At 45.9% G+C, this 16,168-nt stretch overlaps 1 protein-coding gene across 5 annotated transcripts in view; it reads right to left on the minus strand.

Moving 5' to 3' along the window:
* The window catches only part of kif21b (kinesin family member 21B), a 44,518-nt gene extending 28,591 nt beyond the window's left edge, over positions 1–15,927 (minus strand). For all 5 annotated transcript variants that reach the window (XM_037490949.2, XM_037490952.2, XM_037490950.2 and 2 more), the window contains exon 1: positions 15,534–15,927. In XM_037490949.2, the coding sequence (XP_037346846.2) occupies positions 15,534–15,574 (41 nt within the window). In that variant the 5' untranslated portion in view covers positions 15,575–15,927. The remainder of the gene's footprint in view (positions 1–15,533) is intronic.
* Positions 15,928–16,168: the final 241 nt, after the last annotated feature.

Below are 16,168 nucleotides of genomic sequence, written 5' to 3' on the forward strand. Positions count from 1 at the left end.
TACATAGGAGACATAACAACACACACATACATACATACATACATTTTTGGTTCCCCTTTTAAAATTCTACTAATTACAAAGAAATGAGTTTGGCCTTGAGCTCAGCTGACATTCCAATACAGCGGTGCATCAGAACAAAATTAAGTGGTCGAGCGCGTTTTGGGATGAAAAGCAATTAGATATCTGTGTGTGCAGATATTTAAGCTCTTCAGAGGAAACCCACTGACTTTGGTGGTCCCCCGACTTTCCCTCTAGCACCATAACCAGCAGATATTAAAAACAATCGCTGGCACGCAGACGTGTTTGCCGTTGTGCATGCAGGCCTGGCAGGTTAGTTGGGTTGTGTTGATGTTAGTATTTAAAGTGCAGACTTTCAGCAGTACTATTTTAACTTTGGAGTTGTCTTTTCTTGTCTATTCAAAATATATATAAACCACTTTACTAGTTATATAGGCAGTGTGACTATTTTGGCTTCTCTTGGTTTACCATCCATGTCCACGCGTTTCCATGTTACATCAAGGTTCATTCATTCATTCATTCATTTGTTGGGATTCTAGGTCAGACAAAACAAGACATCAGCTGTGGATCTCTTTAAAATTGTGATTAAGGAATGGTCTGTTATTTTATATATGAATAATTGATCGAAAAGATTATATAAAGACCAGACTAAAATAAATGATCATTGGCTGCTGTAGGATAAAATGTAGGCCACTGCCATCATGTGTTACTCTTCTTCCGAGTGTCTTCTCCACAATCAGAGGACAGTAACACATAATCCCACGACAAGTACGACTGGAGTCAACGGAGTCCTGACAAGCTTTGCATGAAACAATAATGCACACACACACACACACACACACACAACAAAGAGACACAGGGACAACAACGACAGCCTGTCAGGGGTCCACGGAGAGAAGAAATGGAACAGCTATAAATAATCAATTCACACACTCATGATCACACCAGGACTGAAATGGATGAACTTTTAAGCGAGCTGCTGCAACAAAAGATTGGGATCCATAACATTGATCGGAACGGCAAACATCACACACACACACGCACACATACACCACTTTAGACCACACATACTCCGGGAACAACATTTAGCAACTAAAAATAGCCCTTAACCCTGTAATTAAATGACTGTATGAGACAGAGTTGTAGAGGGAAAATAAAATAAAAAAGATTGTGGATTCCAGATGCAACAAATTAAGGTGTTTATCTTTTATTATCTTTGCAACCTAATATGCAATGTTTTAAATAGAATGTCACTGAACAAAGTAGAACACGCACACACACACACCTTTTTCTTTTGACTTTCAGTCTTTATATACAGATGAATGTATAGTTAGGAACATTATGTTTGTACACTCATTACTCCAGTCTTATGTCAGGGGTTGGAAACCTAGTTCTGTCAGACTCACAAATGAAACACACACACACACAAAGTCAGAAACCCGTTATCCAAAAGCGCTGAGGGAATTCAACGATTACAATAATGATCGAAGCCAAAAAGGGCTAATTATCACCCGACTCGTAAGAAACACAAACACACACATGCAGGTGCGTACAGTCTCTCACTCACACACACACACACACACACACAAATTGCCATATTAAACCCTGATAACTGGAAGTATACAAATGATCGTCTTCTACATGTTGAGAGCCGTTGAGGGGAAATCGTAACACTCTTTGTTCTCGAGCCCCCGACTTTTTTTGGATGAATGCTTGTGCACAGGTTATATTAAATACATGGATTCAGGAGTAACTCAAAAATCAGCAAAAGTAATGTTTAAACCACTTGTTTTTTGGCATTTGAGATAAGTTAATATTTTTTAACAAAACACACACACAAATATTACAACATAATGCTGTAACAGGGAAGAGTCATAATCTTTTGGGAAAGAAAGTGAGCCATGTTTGTTACAGTTTCAGTTCTAAACTAATTTTAGATAATACAATTGCATACAATCTCTACGTTGTTGCTTTCTAAGTTCTATGTTGCAACCCCTGTCTTGCTGGGTAAAAAAGCACTTCCAGATTTAAAGGAAGTATTTCATTAGTACACAATATTTTCACCATGAACAATCTAACGCACTATGAATGCGAACCAAGTCTCGTTGTCGTGTGGCCTGATTTCCATCAGCTGGCCCAATTTAGGAGGGTCCGGTTACCCCGGGAACTGCAACCAGCGCTCTGGGACTTGTAATGTGCAATAATTGTGTTTGATCGTGTGTGTGTGTCTCTTATACTCAGTAAAATGTATAATGCTAATCCAGTTGAGCAAATTGCAAAATTACAAAATGCTAATGCCCCAATTATTCGGTTATCTTCACCTGAATCTGAACTGCGGACCGACTACCCAATCACAATCCTGAACCGGATGCAAATGCTGTACCAACAGGCCCAGAGTGCCAATAAAATGCTGTAATTGCTGCCAATGACAGCGAGGTCGAGTAATGCTTGTGTGTGTGTGTGTGTGTTTGTGTGTGTGCGTATTACTGTGTGCGCGTGTGTGTGTTCGTGCTCCGTCAACCTTCAAAAGAAGAGGCCAGTGATAGCCAAAGAGCTCATTTCCCTAATGTAAACACTTCAGTAACACACACACACACACACACACAGACACACACACACAAAGAGACAGAGTTAATGGTATTCTCTAAAGCTGTGAGGGTTTCAGAGCTCTGTTGTCTCCCTCCTGGCTGCGATCCAGTGGCGGAAGCCGCCCCGCTGTGGCCACGTTTCCTTCAACACTTTGTCCATTTATCAGAGGACATCATCTACTCTCTTCAGGTTTTTCCTCAATCTAGGACCATTCATCAATTGTTACCCCCCCCTCCCTCTCTGCTAGTTACTCGTCACCTTTTGAGCTTCGTCCTCACGTTACAGGAAACCATGATTTGGCTCTTCTTCCGTTCTTGTCCTCGTGTCCTCAAGCCCGCCGCTTGTTCCCGAGCCCTCGCCAGTGAAAACAAGACCATCAGGGCGAAAGCTCGACTGCTGGAAGCCGCAGAGAGGATTGTTCCATTTCCCCCATCGGCTGATAACAGCGGAGACCAACCGCCTCACTTCCCGTCTCTCTCTTTTTATTCTATCAATCAAATATCACCTTTATAAACGGAAAAATCCATCCATCATTTGCTGCGAGACGCACCGCTTTGTGTCGGCTCCTTAACAATTGTTTCGAATGCAAACACACCGTCACCCCGTCCACTCCCATCACACATCAGAGCCTGAAACCCGGCGCTGACAACTCAGCGGTCCGCCCGCCATTCAGGAAAGGTCGGGCTGACGGGAGGATAATGAAAGCTCCGCTGTGATGTTGGGACACATTGATCCGTGTTCATCAAGAGTAGAAAGCATGTTGGCACAGTTAAGCCTGTAGAAGGGCTCTGTGAATTAGAATTGATTTATTATTATTTATTTATTTTGGAGGACGACGGTTTGAGAAGTAGGGAGTGCGCTGATCTCAGATGGTTGTCCTAGTCTCCCAAGATCCTCTCATTTCATGAGGCCCGGAGAGGAGAGGAGAGGAGGAGCGTCCCGTAGTGAAGCACCCACTTTGTCTGTTCACACCAAGAAGAAGACACACATTTATTGCTGCGATTCGTTATTTAAGCCGGTTGCCAGCGAGCCAAAACGCTTTAGAGATTTAGTGAACAGTTACAGTCAGATTAGCAACTTGAGAATGGAGTTCAAGTGAAAGGAGAGATATTTTACAGATTGTTTAAAATGGTATGTCTTGATTGCCCACACGCCTTCAGGAACACAGATGGTTGCACCGCTGAATGGACCAACAACCGGTTGACATACATTTGTTTTGGTACAAACATGTGTGGACCATAAACTTGTGTTTTTGCACTCTGTCTGCACACTAAAAACCACATCCGACCTGGTGTCCACGCCGTGCTTTCTCTTCTCCACATGAAAGAAGAAGCTAGGAGGTTGAGAGACTTAATATCCCCATTGACGTCGCACCCGTTAATAAACCTGTCCTTATATCCCATCTAGTCTCATAGCTGATTCTGTGGGAGCACGAAGCCTCCGTGGTTTCCCAAAAGGCTTCAGGTTGCATGCTGGCTTCTCTCTATCGAGGCCACGTCAAGCTGCTGGTGGGATGTTGGCTCCACAAACACACCGCTGGCTCAATAACTCATAAAACACACCGGCGCTTTGCAATAAAATAAAGGTGGTCTCCATGCATCAAACTAGTCACTGAAAACTGAACTTGGATGTACAATTATTGCTTCAACTGGTTCAAAACACAAGGAATGAAAAACGAAAAACAACCGACTTCCAAAAGGAACTCTGTTGGAGCTACTGATCCAGTCACATTACACACAATAACATTACCTTGAATGCCACCAGACTGTGAAAAAACATTTTTTTAATTTGTTTAACCCAATACACTGACATGAGCGCTGAGCTCATAATCAGATAAAATACCAAATACCAGCGACACCTGAAATAAACTCGCTGACTTGTTATTTACTGGCCAGGTCTGAGGGATTAAGTTCATACAAGCAGCCCAACGGAGATTACATAAACGGGACCACAATGTCTCCGTCTGGTTCTGTTCCACCCGTACCTCTGATTAGTGCCGAGTCATTGTCCGAGTTCAGATTAGGATTAACACAACTGGCAGAGCGGTGTGTGTCAGTGTGTGTATGTGTGTGTGTGTGTGCACACCACAAAGGAGGGTGAAAAACAGTGCTTTCTGAATATATCTTTATCCATCTTTCTTCGCCTAGAGTAAAAATAAAGACCATAAAAAGGTGAAATGCCAGTATGAAAAAGCTTCATAAAAAGTGGGTCTGAAGTCGTACTTTCCTTTTATACACACACATTAAAAGAATAATTTCCAAGAGTAGAAAGAGTGCGACTTAACTACACATCTAGTGTGTGTTTTTCCCAGTAGACTTGCCGGGACAAACCCAGCTGCAGCCTTATCACTGGAAATGCGAGCATGTGAAGGTCCCCATAGCAACTGGGTGAAGATAACGCAGCAGATACTCCGATAGAAGTTTACAAAACCACAACCGTTTCAATATTTTGAATAGTCACATTTCTGTCTTTTCCTACCACAAAAACACAATGGATGTCTGCATAAATCTGCATAAATTGATATGCACCGAGGAATATGAAGTCAAGTACAATAAGAAAGTGAGAAGAGGGGTGACAGTAGCACAGATCTATGGTCTGTAGGCCCTTGAAGACATAAAGGACGTCTCTGGTGTCCTGGCACCATCTCGGCCTCATTCTCACTGGACACCTGATACGAAACCTCTGAAAGGCAGTCGAGGTGGAGCTGATCAACGCTCTTTGAACCCTTCATCTTCCTCTTTCATGTCAACTCAAGACACACCCACGAATAAAAAGACAACAGGAGGGAACAGGAGAAGAGGGAAAATGAGAACAAGAGAGGGGGGGGGGTGGAATAATACGGCTATTCATTAAGATTGTTGCATTTTTTACGTGAATAATTGTCTCGGCCTATTTGGAGTCAGGAGCCGTGGGCATATCAAAGACTGTGTTGAAATGTGAGAGGCCCCAAGGAGCAGCAATGAGCGGGGGGGTGCGGAGGGGGGGGGGGGGCAGTGTCAATACGGGGGGAGAAAAAATTAACGGCCTGAGTAATAGAGTGGAATGGATGTGGAAAAATACATGTGTTTGAAGGTCGATTGATTAGCGGATTGTCCATTAAATTGGCTGACAATACTCTTAGCAATAAGTTATGAACTGTTGATTGACGCTTGTTTAATGTTGACATTTGAGAATGAAGCTGATGAGAATGTCCTTTGGTTTTTTGATCAGAAACCAAAGTATTCAACAAATAAGATTATTGACAGGACAATATCACTACATTCAAAAGGTCAGAGTAACTGCAATTCATCATGATACAAATTTCTTGGCAGTCATTCCAATAGTTGTTGAGAGATATCATTGAAAGGCAGAAATGCCAGTGAAACTAAAAGCTAAAAGTCCACGTATTTTTATATTTTGATGATCAAAAGATCAAATGGTTTTCCAAACAAATAGCTGTTAAGATTTAATTTAATCTAAAATATGACTTTTTATATAAAGATGTACTTTTTATATTCTAAACATATATCACTGAATAAATGTTAAATGTTTTTGCATCTCAATGCAATTCTCGCTTTTATATAAATATATTGAGCAGTAATGAACATCCTCTCGTATCTCACAGCTTTCATTAATTAAAACCGATTCATCAACTGGAAGTTACTGTAATACCAATCACATCTGTAAAAACGCAAGCATAGTTTAGCTCAATGGCCTCGTTCTTCATAATTGAGCCACAGTAAGCATTTCTGTGCCGCTGCCCATTTAATCAGCCCTCACATCGATTCCCTGGACCAAATGTCGGCAACGATTCCGCACATAAAACCCTCAACTGCCTGCCTCCCTCCCTCCGACCCGCCTTCTGATCTCTCCGTCTCTATCCATCACGATCCATCACGATCCATCACGATCCATCACGATCCATCACGATCCATCAGAGACACCTTTCCTGTAACACCGATGACGTGCTTTTACCCTAATCAGACAAAGCATCTGTGCACGAGTGCAGGAGAAACAAATCCGTCTCTCGCTTCGGGCTCCAATCCCCCGACATCCCAGCAGGCCAACAGGCCGGTAGCCAAACACACACACACACACACACACATTCAGAAGCTCATATGCTGGTGCAAAGTGATCGTAGGAAAATGCCTGCACCTGGCAGAGGCTGAAGTATGGTAAGCTATGAATGAAATGTGCTGCCATCATATAAAAGCGGAAGGAGGGTTGAGAAATGGCCTCTGATTTCAGGGAGACAGAACACCAGGATGAGCAGGAGACGGGTTGGCAACAGAAGGCAGCAGCGTCCGGAGAGCGAATGGCCGCCTGAGGTGGGAGCACCGGGGAGAGGAAGCTCCAACGAGGACCACGTGACGCCAAAAATGAGCCGCTGAAGCGTCGAGCGAAGGGAGGGGGGGGAGCGGACGGCGTGCGATACGTGAACGGCGAAGGATCAAAGGAAACTGCGCATATTTAAAAGCAAGCGTTTGTGGGAGGGAGAGTGGCAGCGGTCACAGGGAGCCGGCGCCGGGCGAGGACAGCTGGCTGGGCCAGGTGGCGTCAGGCCCGACTCGGAGCGCGCACCTTCTGCCACTCCCATTCTGCGTCCGTCTCGCCGCACTGACACACACACACACACACGTGCTGATTCTCCCAGCGCCGCGCGCCTGGCGCAACAATGTGTCCACAGGGCCACTGTCCCATACTCAGAATAATGATGTCCTGTGGGCATCCAGCTTATGGGGCTTTGCTTGTATGCAAACTAGAGCTGAAACAATTGTAGCAAAAAATGACCTCAAACTGCTTTGAGGATTTATTTCTGGTCTCAAAATAATATCTCCATAATTTAACATCAATTTGGTATCCATCGTAATCAGCGGATGGCTGATTGACTTCAGTAAATGGTTTTTGTGGCATTCAATGTTTCCATGTTACATCAAATGTATTATAATCGTTTGGACAATACGAGCACTTGCCAATCGTGACTTTGGGAGAAATGATATGGACCAAAGAAATCAAATAACTGAAAATATTTGAGATCAATCAACATACGCTCACAAACCACCATCACCAACGTGTTGTTCTCTGCTTCCTGGATTACGCATCTAGTGCTAGTCTACTCCACCTCTACACTCAGACATACAATAGATGCTGAGACACTGGTCCTTTGTATTGACCCACTCTGTGCTGCTAACCTCAGAGACCCTTGTGGCCTGAGGCACTGCTGAGCGTTTGGCAACCTGGCGATAGGAGAGAGCGGGGCTCACGCACATCGCGCTCATTGGTCTGACTGGCTGTGTGTCGGCGTCGGATGAGCGAATTTGGTTCATCGGCGCTCACGAGCGGCTTCTCAACCGAGCCAGACATCAAAGACAGAGGCGTCCTACATCGTCTGGAAAAAAGGGGGGCGACGTCGCCTGCTCCAGAAAGATAGACTCAGTCGCTCCATCGGGAATTTATTTCCAAAAGATAAGACTTGAGTCATCGAAGGTTTGGGGTCTGACTTGATACGCCACTGCGGCCTCAGTGCTTTCCTTCTTTCTGCTGTGCCTGGCGAAATCTAAAAGAAGAACAGACATCCATCTCCAAAACAAACCAGCACTTAACAGTAGAATGGGAAGTTAAGCCAAAGCTTCAGAGTGGGATCTCAAATGTTCGTTATACTATTAGCAGGTAAAGTGATGCAAAGCCGTGTGGCCAAGAATGAAACTGTTAAACAACACACGTTGTTGACCTAAGCTTCAACAACCGAGCCGCCGTAGATTTTATTCACGGGGCGGGGGCCATCCATCGCGGCGTAAACGGAAGCACTCACTTAAAGAAATGAACTTATAACCACTGTCAAACACTAGTAGCCATCAATTCATTTCAGATGAGCATCTCTCATTGGAACAGGGGCAAATCAATCCGCATCATCAGAGCCGATTCTGGGTCAATCCCCACCCCACTTCCTCCTCCTCCTCCCCCGTCCCATTTCCCCTCCCTCCGCCCGCGTCTGCCCTGTCTGCTGCTCCGTGGGGGAGGTGGAGGCAAGAAAGAATCAAATTAGCTTCCGTTCCTACATTTTCCTGCCAGACGGCCTTGGCGAGGTCAGGGAGGTGTTAGACGATTTCTGCATGATTCCAATTATCTTCAGCGGTCTGAAAGAGGAAGTCCTGGCCATTAAGATAACATGTGTTTTTTAAAGGATGTTGGATGTTTTAACCAAAGTACTTTGTACCACGAATGTGTGCCGTCTGAGGCATCAGGTCCATACCGAGAAGCGGGAGATCTTTTGGAATTTTCGCAAACTGACAACTATTTTACGACATTGATCCGGTGTGACGTGTAAGATCCGTCAGAGGCACTGGGGCAGCGGGAGACCTAGCATGGAGTTCATAAAAAGACCAAAGATAAAAAGGAAGTGTCAACAAGAAGTCCCAAATAAAGACATGGGGCAAAAAGGTTTAGCACACTAAAAAAAATTGAAAGTAATTAACGAGATGAAATACTATTTTGCATGTAAGTGACGTCTATGACACTTTTCTATACGTCATTGTAGAAATATAAATTGTAGCTGAACATAACAGCATAATAACATGCTTTAAATGACAAATTTAACATGCTTTTGGAGGTATATTGTTACCGTGTTAGCCGTTTAGCTTAGAGTGTTAGCATGCTAAGATCTGCTAATTAACACTTAACAAAGTGTGGCTTTGCAGCCTAATTTAGGAGGTCATAAACCAAAGTAGCTTATAAATTAAAGAAGATATATTCTAAGTTGTACGCCTATGTAGTGATAATAATCAACGCTTTTAAAGCCTCGTCCTGCTGTCTCTCTCAGTTCACCCCCAACGACACAAAAAACACACTCGGAGACAAACTCCAGCAGTGAATAAGCTACTTAGCACTGAAGGTGATTATGGGCCAGCTGGTCCCAAACAAACACACACATACACCCCTCCAAATCTGCACAGCAGCTCGAGTGAAGCGCGCACACAAACACATAGTACAGTCTGCCACCGATTCAGGTCTTCACATCTCTGGTCTCGTCCATAATGTCGCCTTTTCCTCCCCGAGCTGAATATGAATCAATCCATTTCAGAGGGGACACAGTGACATGGAGGCTGACCGGATTAAGAGTGCGCAATGCTCCAGGAGAGCACCTTTTAGTGGTAGAAACGTGCGTTTGTCCGTTTGCTTATGCAAATCCTGAAAAAGATCAAGGCTATCAACCAATTAATTACACACTACGATCAAATGGCAGAGAAGAAAGCAGAGGAGAATATCATTTTAGAAAGAACACGCAACATTGAAATAGAGAAGTAAAATAGACTTCATACAGTCCAGACACAACATCTCCATCTCCTCCTCCCTTGGCGGGAATACAACAAGCACGTGCAGCTGCGCCCAAATTATTCATACACACGCGCACAAACAACACACAGTGATTGCATGTTTGGCTAAGGGCTCGTATTTGCATGCTACAGTGGCTCTACTGAGGACAGAAGAGACACTTGCTCCTTTCTCCGCTCCGCCCAAGTCTTTTATTTTTTCTTTTGTATTTGTTGTGTTGAATTGCAGGAAGCGTTCCTCTTTTCTGAGGAGGGAGAGCAGTTTATAAAAACAAAGACGACATCAGAAATAGACTGACTGCGCGGACCTCTTTCTTCCGCCCCTTTCCTCTCTACCTTCCTCTCTAAAAATATAGCCGGGTTGTTCATCCCCCTCCGCCCTCCGATTGCCTGCCCTTGCGGCGTGAGCATGCACACTCAGCACAGAGCACAAAGACCTGCAGTGACATCAGACTCATTCACACTGCGTCCTCTGTCTACGCTCAGCCGAGAGGTGCTCTGTTTAAAGGGCCTCTGCTACCCCCCCTCCCCACCCCCCCACACACACACAGACACAGAGAGATCCCCTGTGATTCCTGAATGACCACAACAATGTCAACACACATTTAGTGGCTGTATGGTTTATCAATGTATTGAGATCCCAGCAGGCTCTGCCAGATATGTATTTCACGCTCACCAAAATACCAGAGAATCAATAAAACATGTTCTGTGCCGACCATAAAATCCATGGAAGCGTTTTCCTGTGTCCAAGCGGCATGAATCATTATAGTTAGGACTGTTTAGAAGGCCAACCACTGACATGCGATGAGACCCGGATAACAGAATGATGCAAATGTTCATACTGAAGCGCCTTTCATTCCTTACCGAATTCAAATGGATGGATTCAAATAAATACAGATGGTGTGTGTGTGTGTGTGTGTAAGAAAGTGAATAGAAGGTGAAAAGAGCTGAGAGGTGGGGGAGAGAAAGCTGGTGACCTTCCAGTATTTTGGTAACAGTTTCACGCTTCACTTTGCCCAAAGACCGAGCTCGAGCAACGTCAAACTCTCAGGACGAGGCAAGTTCCAGATGACGTGTCGTCATCGGAGAAGAAAGTCGTCTCAAAAGAGAACTGGAGGCCCTCATTCAGACTGCGGAGCAAAAGCCTGATTCATAGAAGCTTGACTTCCAGTCCATGGTCTTGTTTCACACTCTCACCGAGGAGCCACTCTTGGCTGAATTGTGTCAACAGACTCATCGGCAGTTCACAAAGCAGGAAGTGCGGATAGCCCCGGCACAGCCTCACAGGAAGTCATTCTGCTACAGCAGCGCACAAGTTAGGAGTGGAGACAAGTTGCACAACCCATTTTGATGCCATAGCAGGGGCCGGGTCCCCTAGTGTTTCTGATCGACTGGTTTGAATACACAAGCTATGAGGTAATAGCTTCTCCTCCTCCTCCTTATACACCAGAAACACAATCAAAAAGCTCTCATTGTACGTCGGTCATAGGATGTGACATTAACAAAAGGTGTTTTTGTTTGGAAAACCAGGATTGCATTTTCGTAGCTCGGCAACCTCTAGCTTCTTTGTCCTGCAGACCTTTGGCCCCTCAGCCACCATCTGCAAAGGCCCCGACCCTGAAGAGCTTTATTATGGGACAGTTACTTTAAGTGAGGAACAAAACATTCAGTATCGTAATTTTTAAGCCAACTACCGCCATTAAGCGTTCTGCTTCTTGACTTCCACGCATCACTGTGTTGTTTGCTCTGAACAGGATGTTCCCATCAGCTTGCGGGGCCCCCGTGTCACAGGCTCGTTTCATTTAGACTGCAGGCACACAACAAGCGCTCCGAACACACAATACCGAGTCCTCGTGGACTGGGCTGCATCTTCAGCCCACAAAGGACACTCGCACACGACTGTTGGCTTTGAGAGGGAACAACAACAAAAAAGAACTCATGACCAGTATGGCAGCAGTGAGGAGGAAGTGATGCGCAGAGCTGTGGACAGCCACCTCGGTGTGTGCGTGTGTGTGTGTGTGTGTGCGCGCGCTTCCTGCTCCTCTCCCCTCTGTAGCGGCCGAATAGCTGATCGCCGACTCCCGACAACAAAGCAAAACCGGTTTAACTTTTCCCAACTGGGGATCTGCAGCGAGCCGGGTCAGTGGGGGATAAATGTTGAGGCCGAGAATGCATTTGTGAGGAGATTACATCGCAAGCACTACCCAGTGACTAGTACACACACACTGTGGCCTGATGCATAGTCCCAACCACAAAAAAAAACACATTCACCATTTCCCACCAGGGTCCAGCCATTTTAAAGACAACCCCCTGGGGAGATGTGTAACCCAGACAGAGCCCGAGTGGCAGACTGACACACACACACACACACACACACACAGGAAGCAGGCGAGACTGGTGGCCTGCACAGGACATTTGTCCTCTAACAAAAAAACTCCCATTTAAAAGGCTTTGTGTGTCAGCTGTGAGGGGCCCCTTCCGCTGTAGTAACCCACTACTCCGGTGTTTTGAAGCCAGTGTTTTGGTCATGGTGTGGCAAAAATCTTTTATGGAAGCACTTTTATGGATTCATTAAAAAACATCTATGTTTCTGAAAAGCACCATTTTGGTCTGGTTGATCAAATCGTGAGAAAAAGAAAAAACAACACTATGTCATAACTCTCAACAATATTACAGTGTTCCACCTGTGGGCTATTTTATGCTTAAATCGCTAAAGATATCATTTTTTCCCCATTCAGGGTCATAACTGGTATTATAAAATGCATGAAATACACAGAACTGAGGAATCAATTATTTGCGATTCCTCCAAGTCATTTGCTGGCAACAGATCTAAAGGTAGTTCTTGAGGAAAGCCTTGAGGAAGTACACTGATAAAGTGAGAACATCAGGCACCAGTCACAAGCTCAGAGACCACAACACATAAGTCTTTGTGTCTTATTCATACACAGGCTGACTCGCAGGTCCGATGGGAGTAAGTGGCCCGAGCTGCAGAGAAACGGCAAAGAGATTGAGATGCAAATTAAAATGTACACACAGCTCGTAACTCTCCGGGCCAATTGCAACACAACACATGGCAAAGCCACACAAGTCGACTTCTTGACATTTATGACAGCACTCGGAGTCAGCGCGCTCACATCTGGGGGAAATGCAGCACTCAACTGAACATGGGGGGGGGGGGGGGATTGAGATGTACGTCTGTGCGCGAACATGATCGAGAGCGCGTGCGAGTTCAACTGGCTGAGACACAGGAAATGTACGTCTTCTCCTGAGCCCGTTTGCATCAGAATTTGTTTTTGTATGAAGATGAAACAGCGAAGCCAGAAGCAATGTTACAACGGCCACTTAGTAGGGGAGTCACACCACGGGCACGTTAGACCCGACCGCGACGCACAACGGTTGACTTCAGTCAGCGTGCGTATCCGTGTGCGTGTTTGTGCGTGTCGTACCAACATGCATTCTTGAGGTCGGGTCTGAATGCAGGATTGTAGGTCGTGTCACTGGTTATGTGGCCATTGTTTAGGGAAGGCAGTGCAGACATTCTGGAAATGGATCCTGGCGACTCAGACTGTGTGCGTGTGTGTGTTTGTGGGCCCTCATGACAACCTCATTGCCTTTCAAATGCATACTCGCACTCGCAAGTCCCTACTTTTAAGCAGGCCGCTTCAAGCAGGGCGTTTAAAGCTCCGGACCTGCAGAACCCGCGGGACCTGCGGAACATGTATAATAACAATAACACACACCATCCGTCGCTATAAGCATCCAACCTTCTCAGAGGAAAAGAATGCACTCATGGCGAATCATTGGGAAAACGGTCACTTATACGGCAGGAAGTCATCCTTCGCCGTGTTTTATTTGTGGGCTCCCCATTTCCTGTGATAACGAGCAGTCGCTTCTGGTGGGGTTGGCAGGGCATGTAAGATGCACACACAGATCACACATGATGAGAAGGTGGAAGCGCTGGCTCGCCCGCCAACGCAGTCATCTAAATCACACCAACTGTTTAATTACAACGTGGAGCTTGTGCTAATTAAACAGATTTGAAACCCTGCACTGCTGCAACTGTAACGCCCTCTGTGCCGATTTTACACTATTGCAGAATTGGAAAATATATATGCTCACACACACACACACACACACCGACGACCGATGTTGTCAAAAATGGCACAACACAACAAGGCGGGGACAGCTAAACGCACAGGCGTACAGGTGGTGTGTGTGTGAAGCCAAATCTGTCACCTCCTCTCATTCGGTTACACAACAAGCCCTCTTTCAGGCTTCAATCAATAACTTCAGCTGAGCAGCAGCCACCAGCTGTCCCATTGGCTTCTCTTTTCACCTTCTCTCTCTTTGCCTTTCTGCCAACACCGCCCACCCCACTTCCTGTTACAGTTGTCGCCGTGCACAAGCACAAAGGAAGATGCACTCAGCGGCTGATTGACAAGTGACTCTGAAACACCCCCTGGGGAAATGGGGCCATCGGTTGTGATGCTCGTCGTAAAAAAAGGCTGCTGTACTGGTCCCGCCCCCAATTCTCAACCCCCACTAGGTTGGATCAATGGTTCACAGACTGAGGTTGGAGGCCCTCAAAGGGGTCTTTAGAGAGGAATACTTAGATGTCACGGGTACTTTGATGCAGTTGATTAACATTTGCACTACAACACAGTGTGATTTCTTATTATGTGCTTATAAATAACGGTCAGTATGGCCAATTGGGATTCATTAGCTGACCGACTGTGGGAGGGCCTGGGTTAAAGGACAGTGGGTCGGTCAGACCACCGCCTCAGCCCCGCACACTGCAACAACAACAAACAAAAAAAGATTTAACATATGCAGAGCCAATCACACTCCAGTAAGAGGTACATGCACATAAATATGCATCAATATGCATTTGGTCTTGGCACACACACACACACACAATCAATGGCCCGCAAATATCTCCAAAAGCTGCTCTGCTGCCTGAGCTTTTGGGTGCAACTCCAACAAAGGCAGTGCATGACACAGCTCTGAAGGAGAACACCTCTTTGGGCTTGAATAAATGGCTGAGACGGTTTATGTTTGATTTTTTTTTTTCAAACAGCAGGAGACTAAATGTGGAGCCAACTCTGCTGTAGACATGCGAGGTGCTCACTAGACACGGCCACGATAACAAGCCACAGCAGGTACATTTGCCTGCAAGAAAAATATTACAGAAAAGGGATCGAGGGAGAAACGCCTATTGTGCTCCATGCACCTGGCTGCAGATGTCCTGTCACCGCACCCTTGTGTTAAATCGCGAATGCAAGCCGCTGCTTGGACTGGTAATGCCCAGAAGAACTGAATGCCCTCCAAAAAGGGGAAGGGAGTCATCCGGAGGTAGCGTGGGGCTGCCACATGCTTTGCCTCGCCTTATCAATACTGTGCAGAGCGCCACCCCCGTGTTACTAAGCGAGGTGTTCGTGCTCTTTTTTTTCTCGGTGTCCTCCCGCAACGTGCGGAGACGCGGACCAGAATAAAGGTCAAAATCCCACCACTGGGGTTGCAGGATGCATTTGCGTGATCGCCAGGAGGCACAGACAACAATATGGTCTGCTAAAGTCGGCAGATGTCCAGCGTGCACGCGTCGGGGGGGGGTCTTACCTCAATGCAACCTTCACACAGCAGTCGCCCTGGCTCGCCATCGTCGCTTTCAGTGTCCACCGACCGGATTTGGTGGCGTGATTGGGCTGTGATGGGTCTTCGGTGCGCGCGAGCCGCACGGATCTGTGGCGGTGACTGCCGTCAAGACCTGCCGGAGATGAGCTTCCTCATCGGGACTCCTCCCGTCTTCTTCTCCGCCGTTGTCATGTGTGACTCAGTGGTTGTTTGTCACATGGCGGAGTTCATTCAACAAACATTTGTTTTCTTCTTTTCTTTCCGTGATGTGTCTCGGCGCTACATCCTGTTTAAAGTGCGTAAGAGTGAAGCGTTTCAAGTCTGAAACCGCACCGGCTCTCCGTGAGAGGCGCTGAGACCGTGAAGTGGAGGGGATACTGCTGCGTTCAGGGACTGTCGGAAAAATCTCAAACCTTTTTGACAGCGTTCGCGCAGAGGGCATAGGCCTCTCAACGGCTTGCCTGTAAAGGGGTATTAGATCAATATCATTTCCATAAAGTTAGTTGACTCATAAGAGACGTTTTAAACAACAATAGTCGATACCAAGGCCTTTCAGCGCCCAATGTTCCCGATAATATTCTTAAAATAAGAACGAGCTGTTGGGAAAATAAACTTCACAA

The sequence above is a fragment of the Pungitius pungitius genome, chromosome 8 (genome assembly GCF_949316345.1).
Source record: "Pungitius pungitius chromosome 8, fPunPun2.1, whole genome shotgun sequence".
Taxonomy (NCBI): domain Eukaryota; kingdom Metazoa; phylum Chordata; class Actinopteri; order Perciformes; family Gasterosteidae; genus Pungitius; species Pungitius pungitius.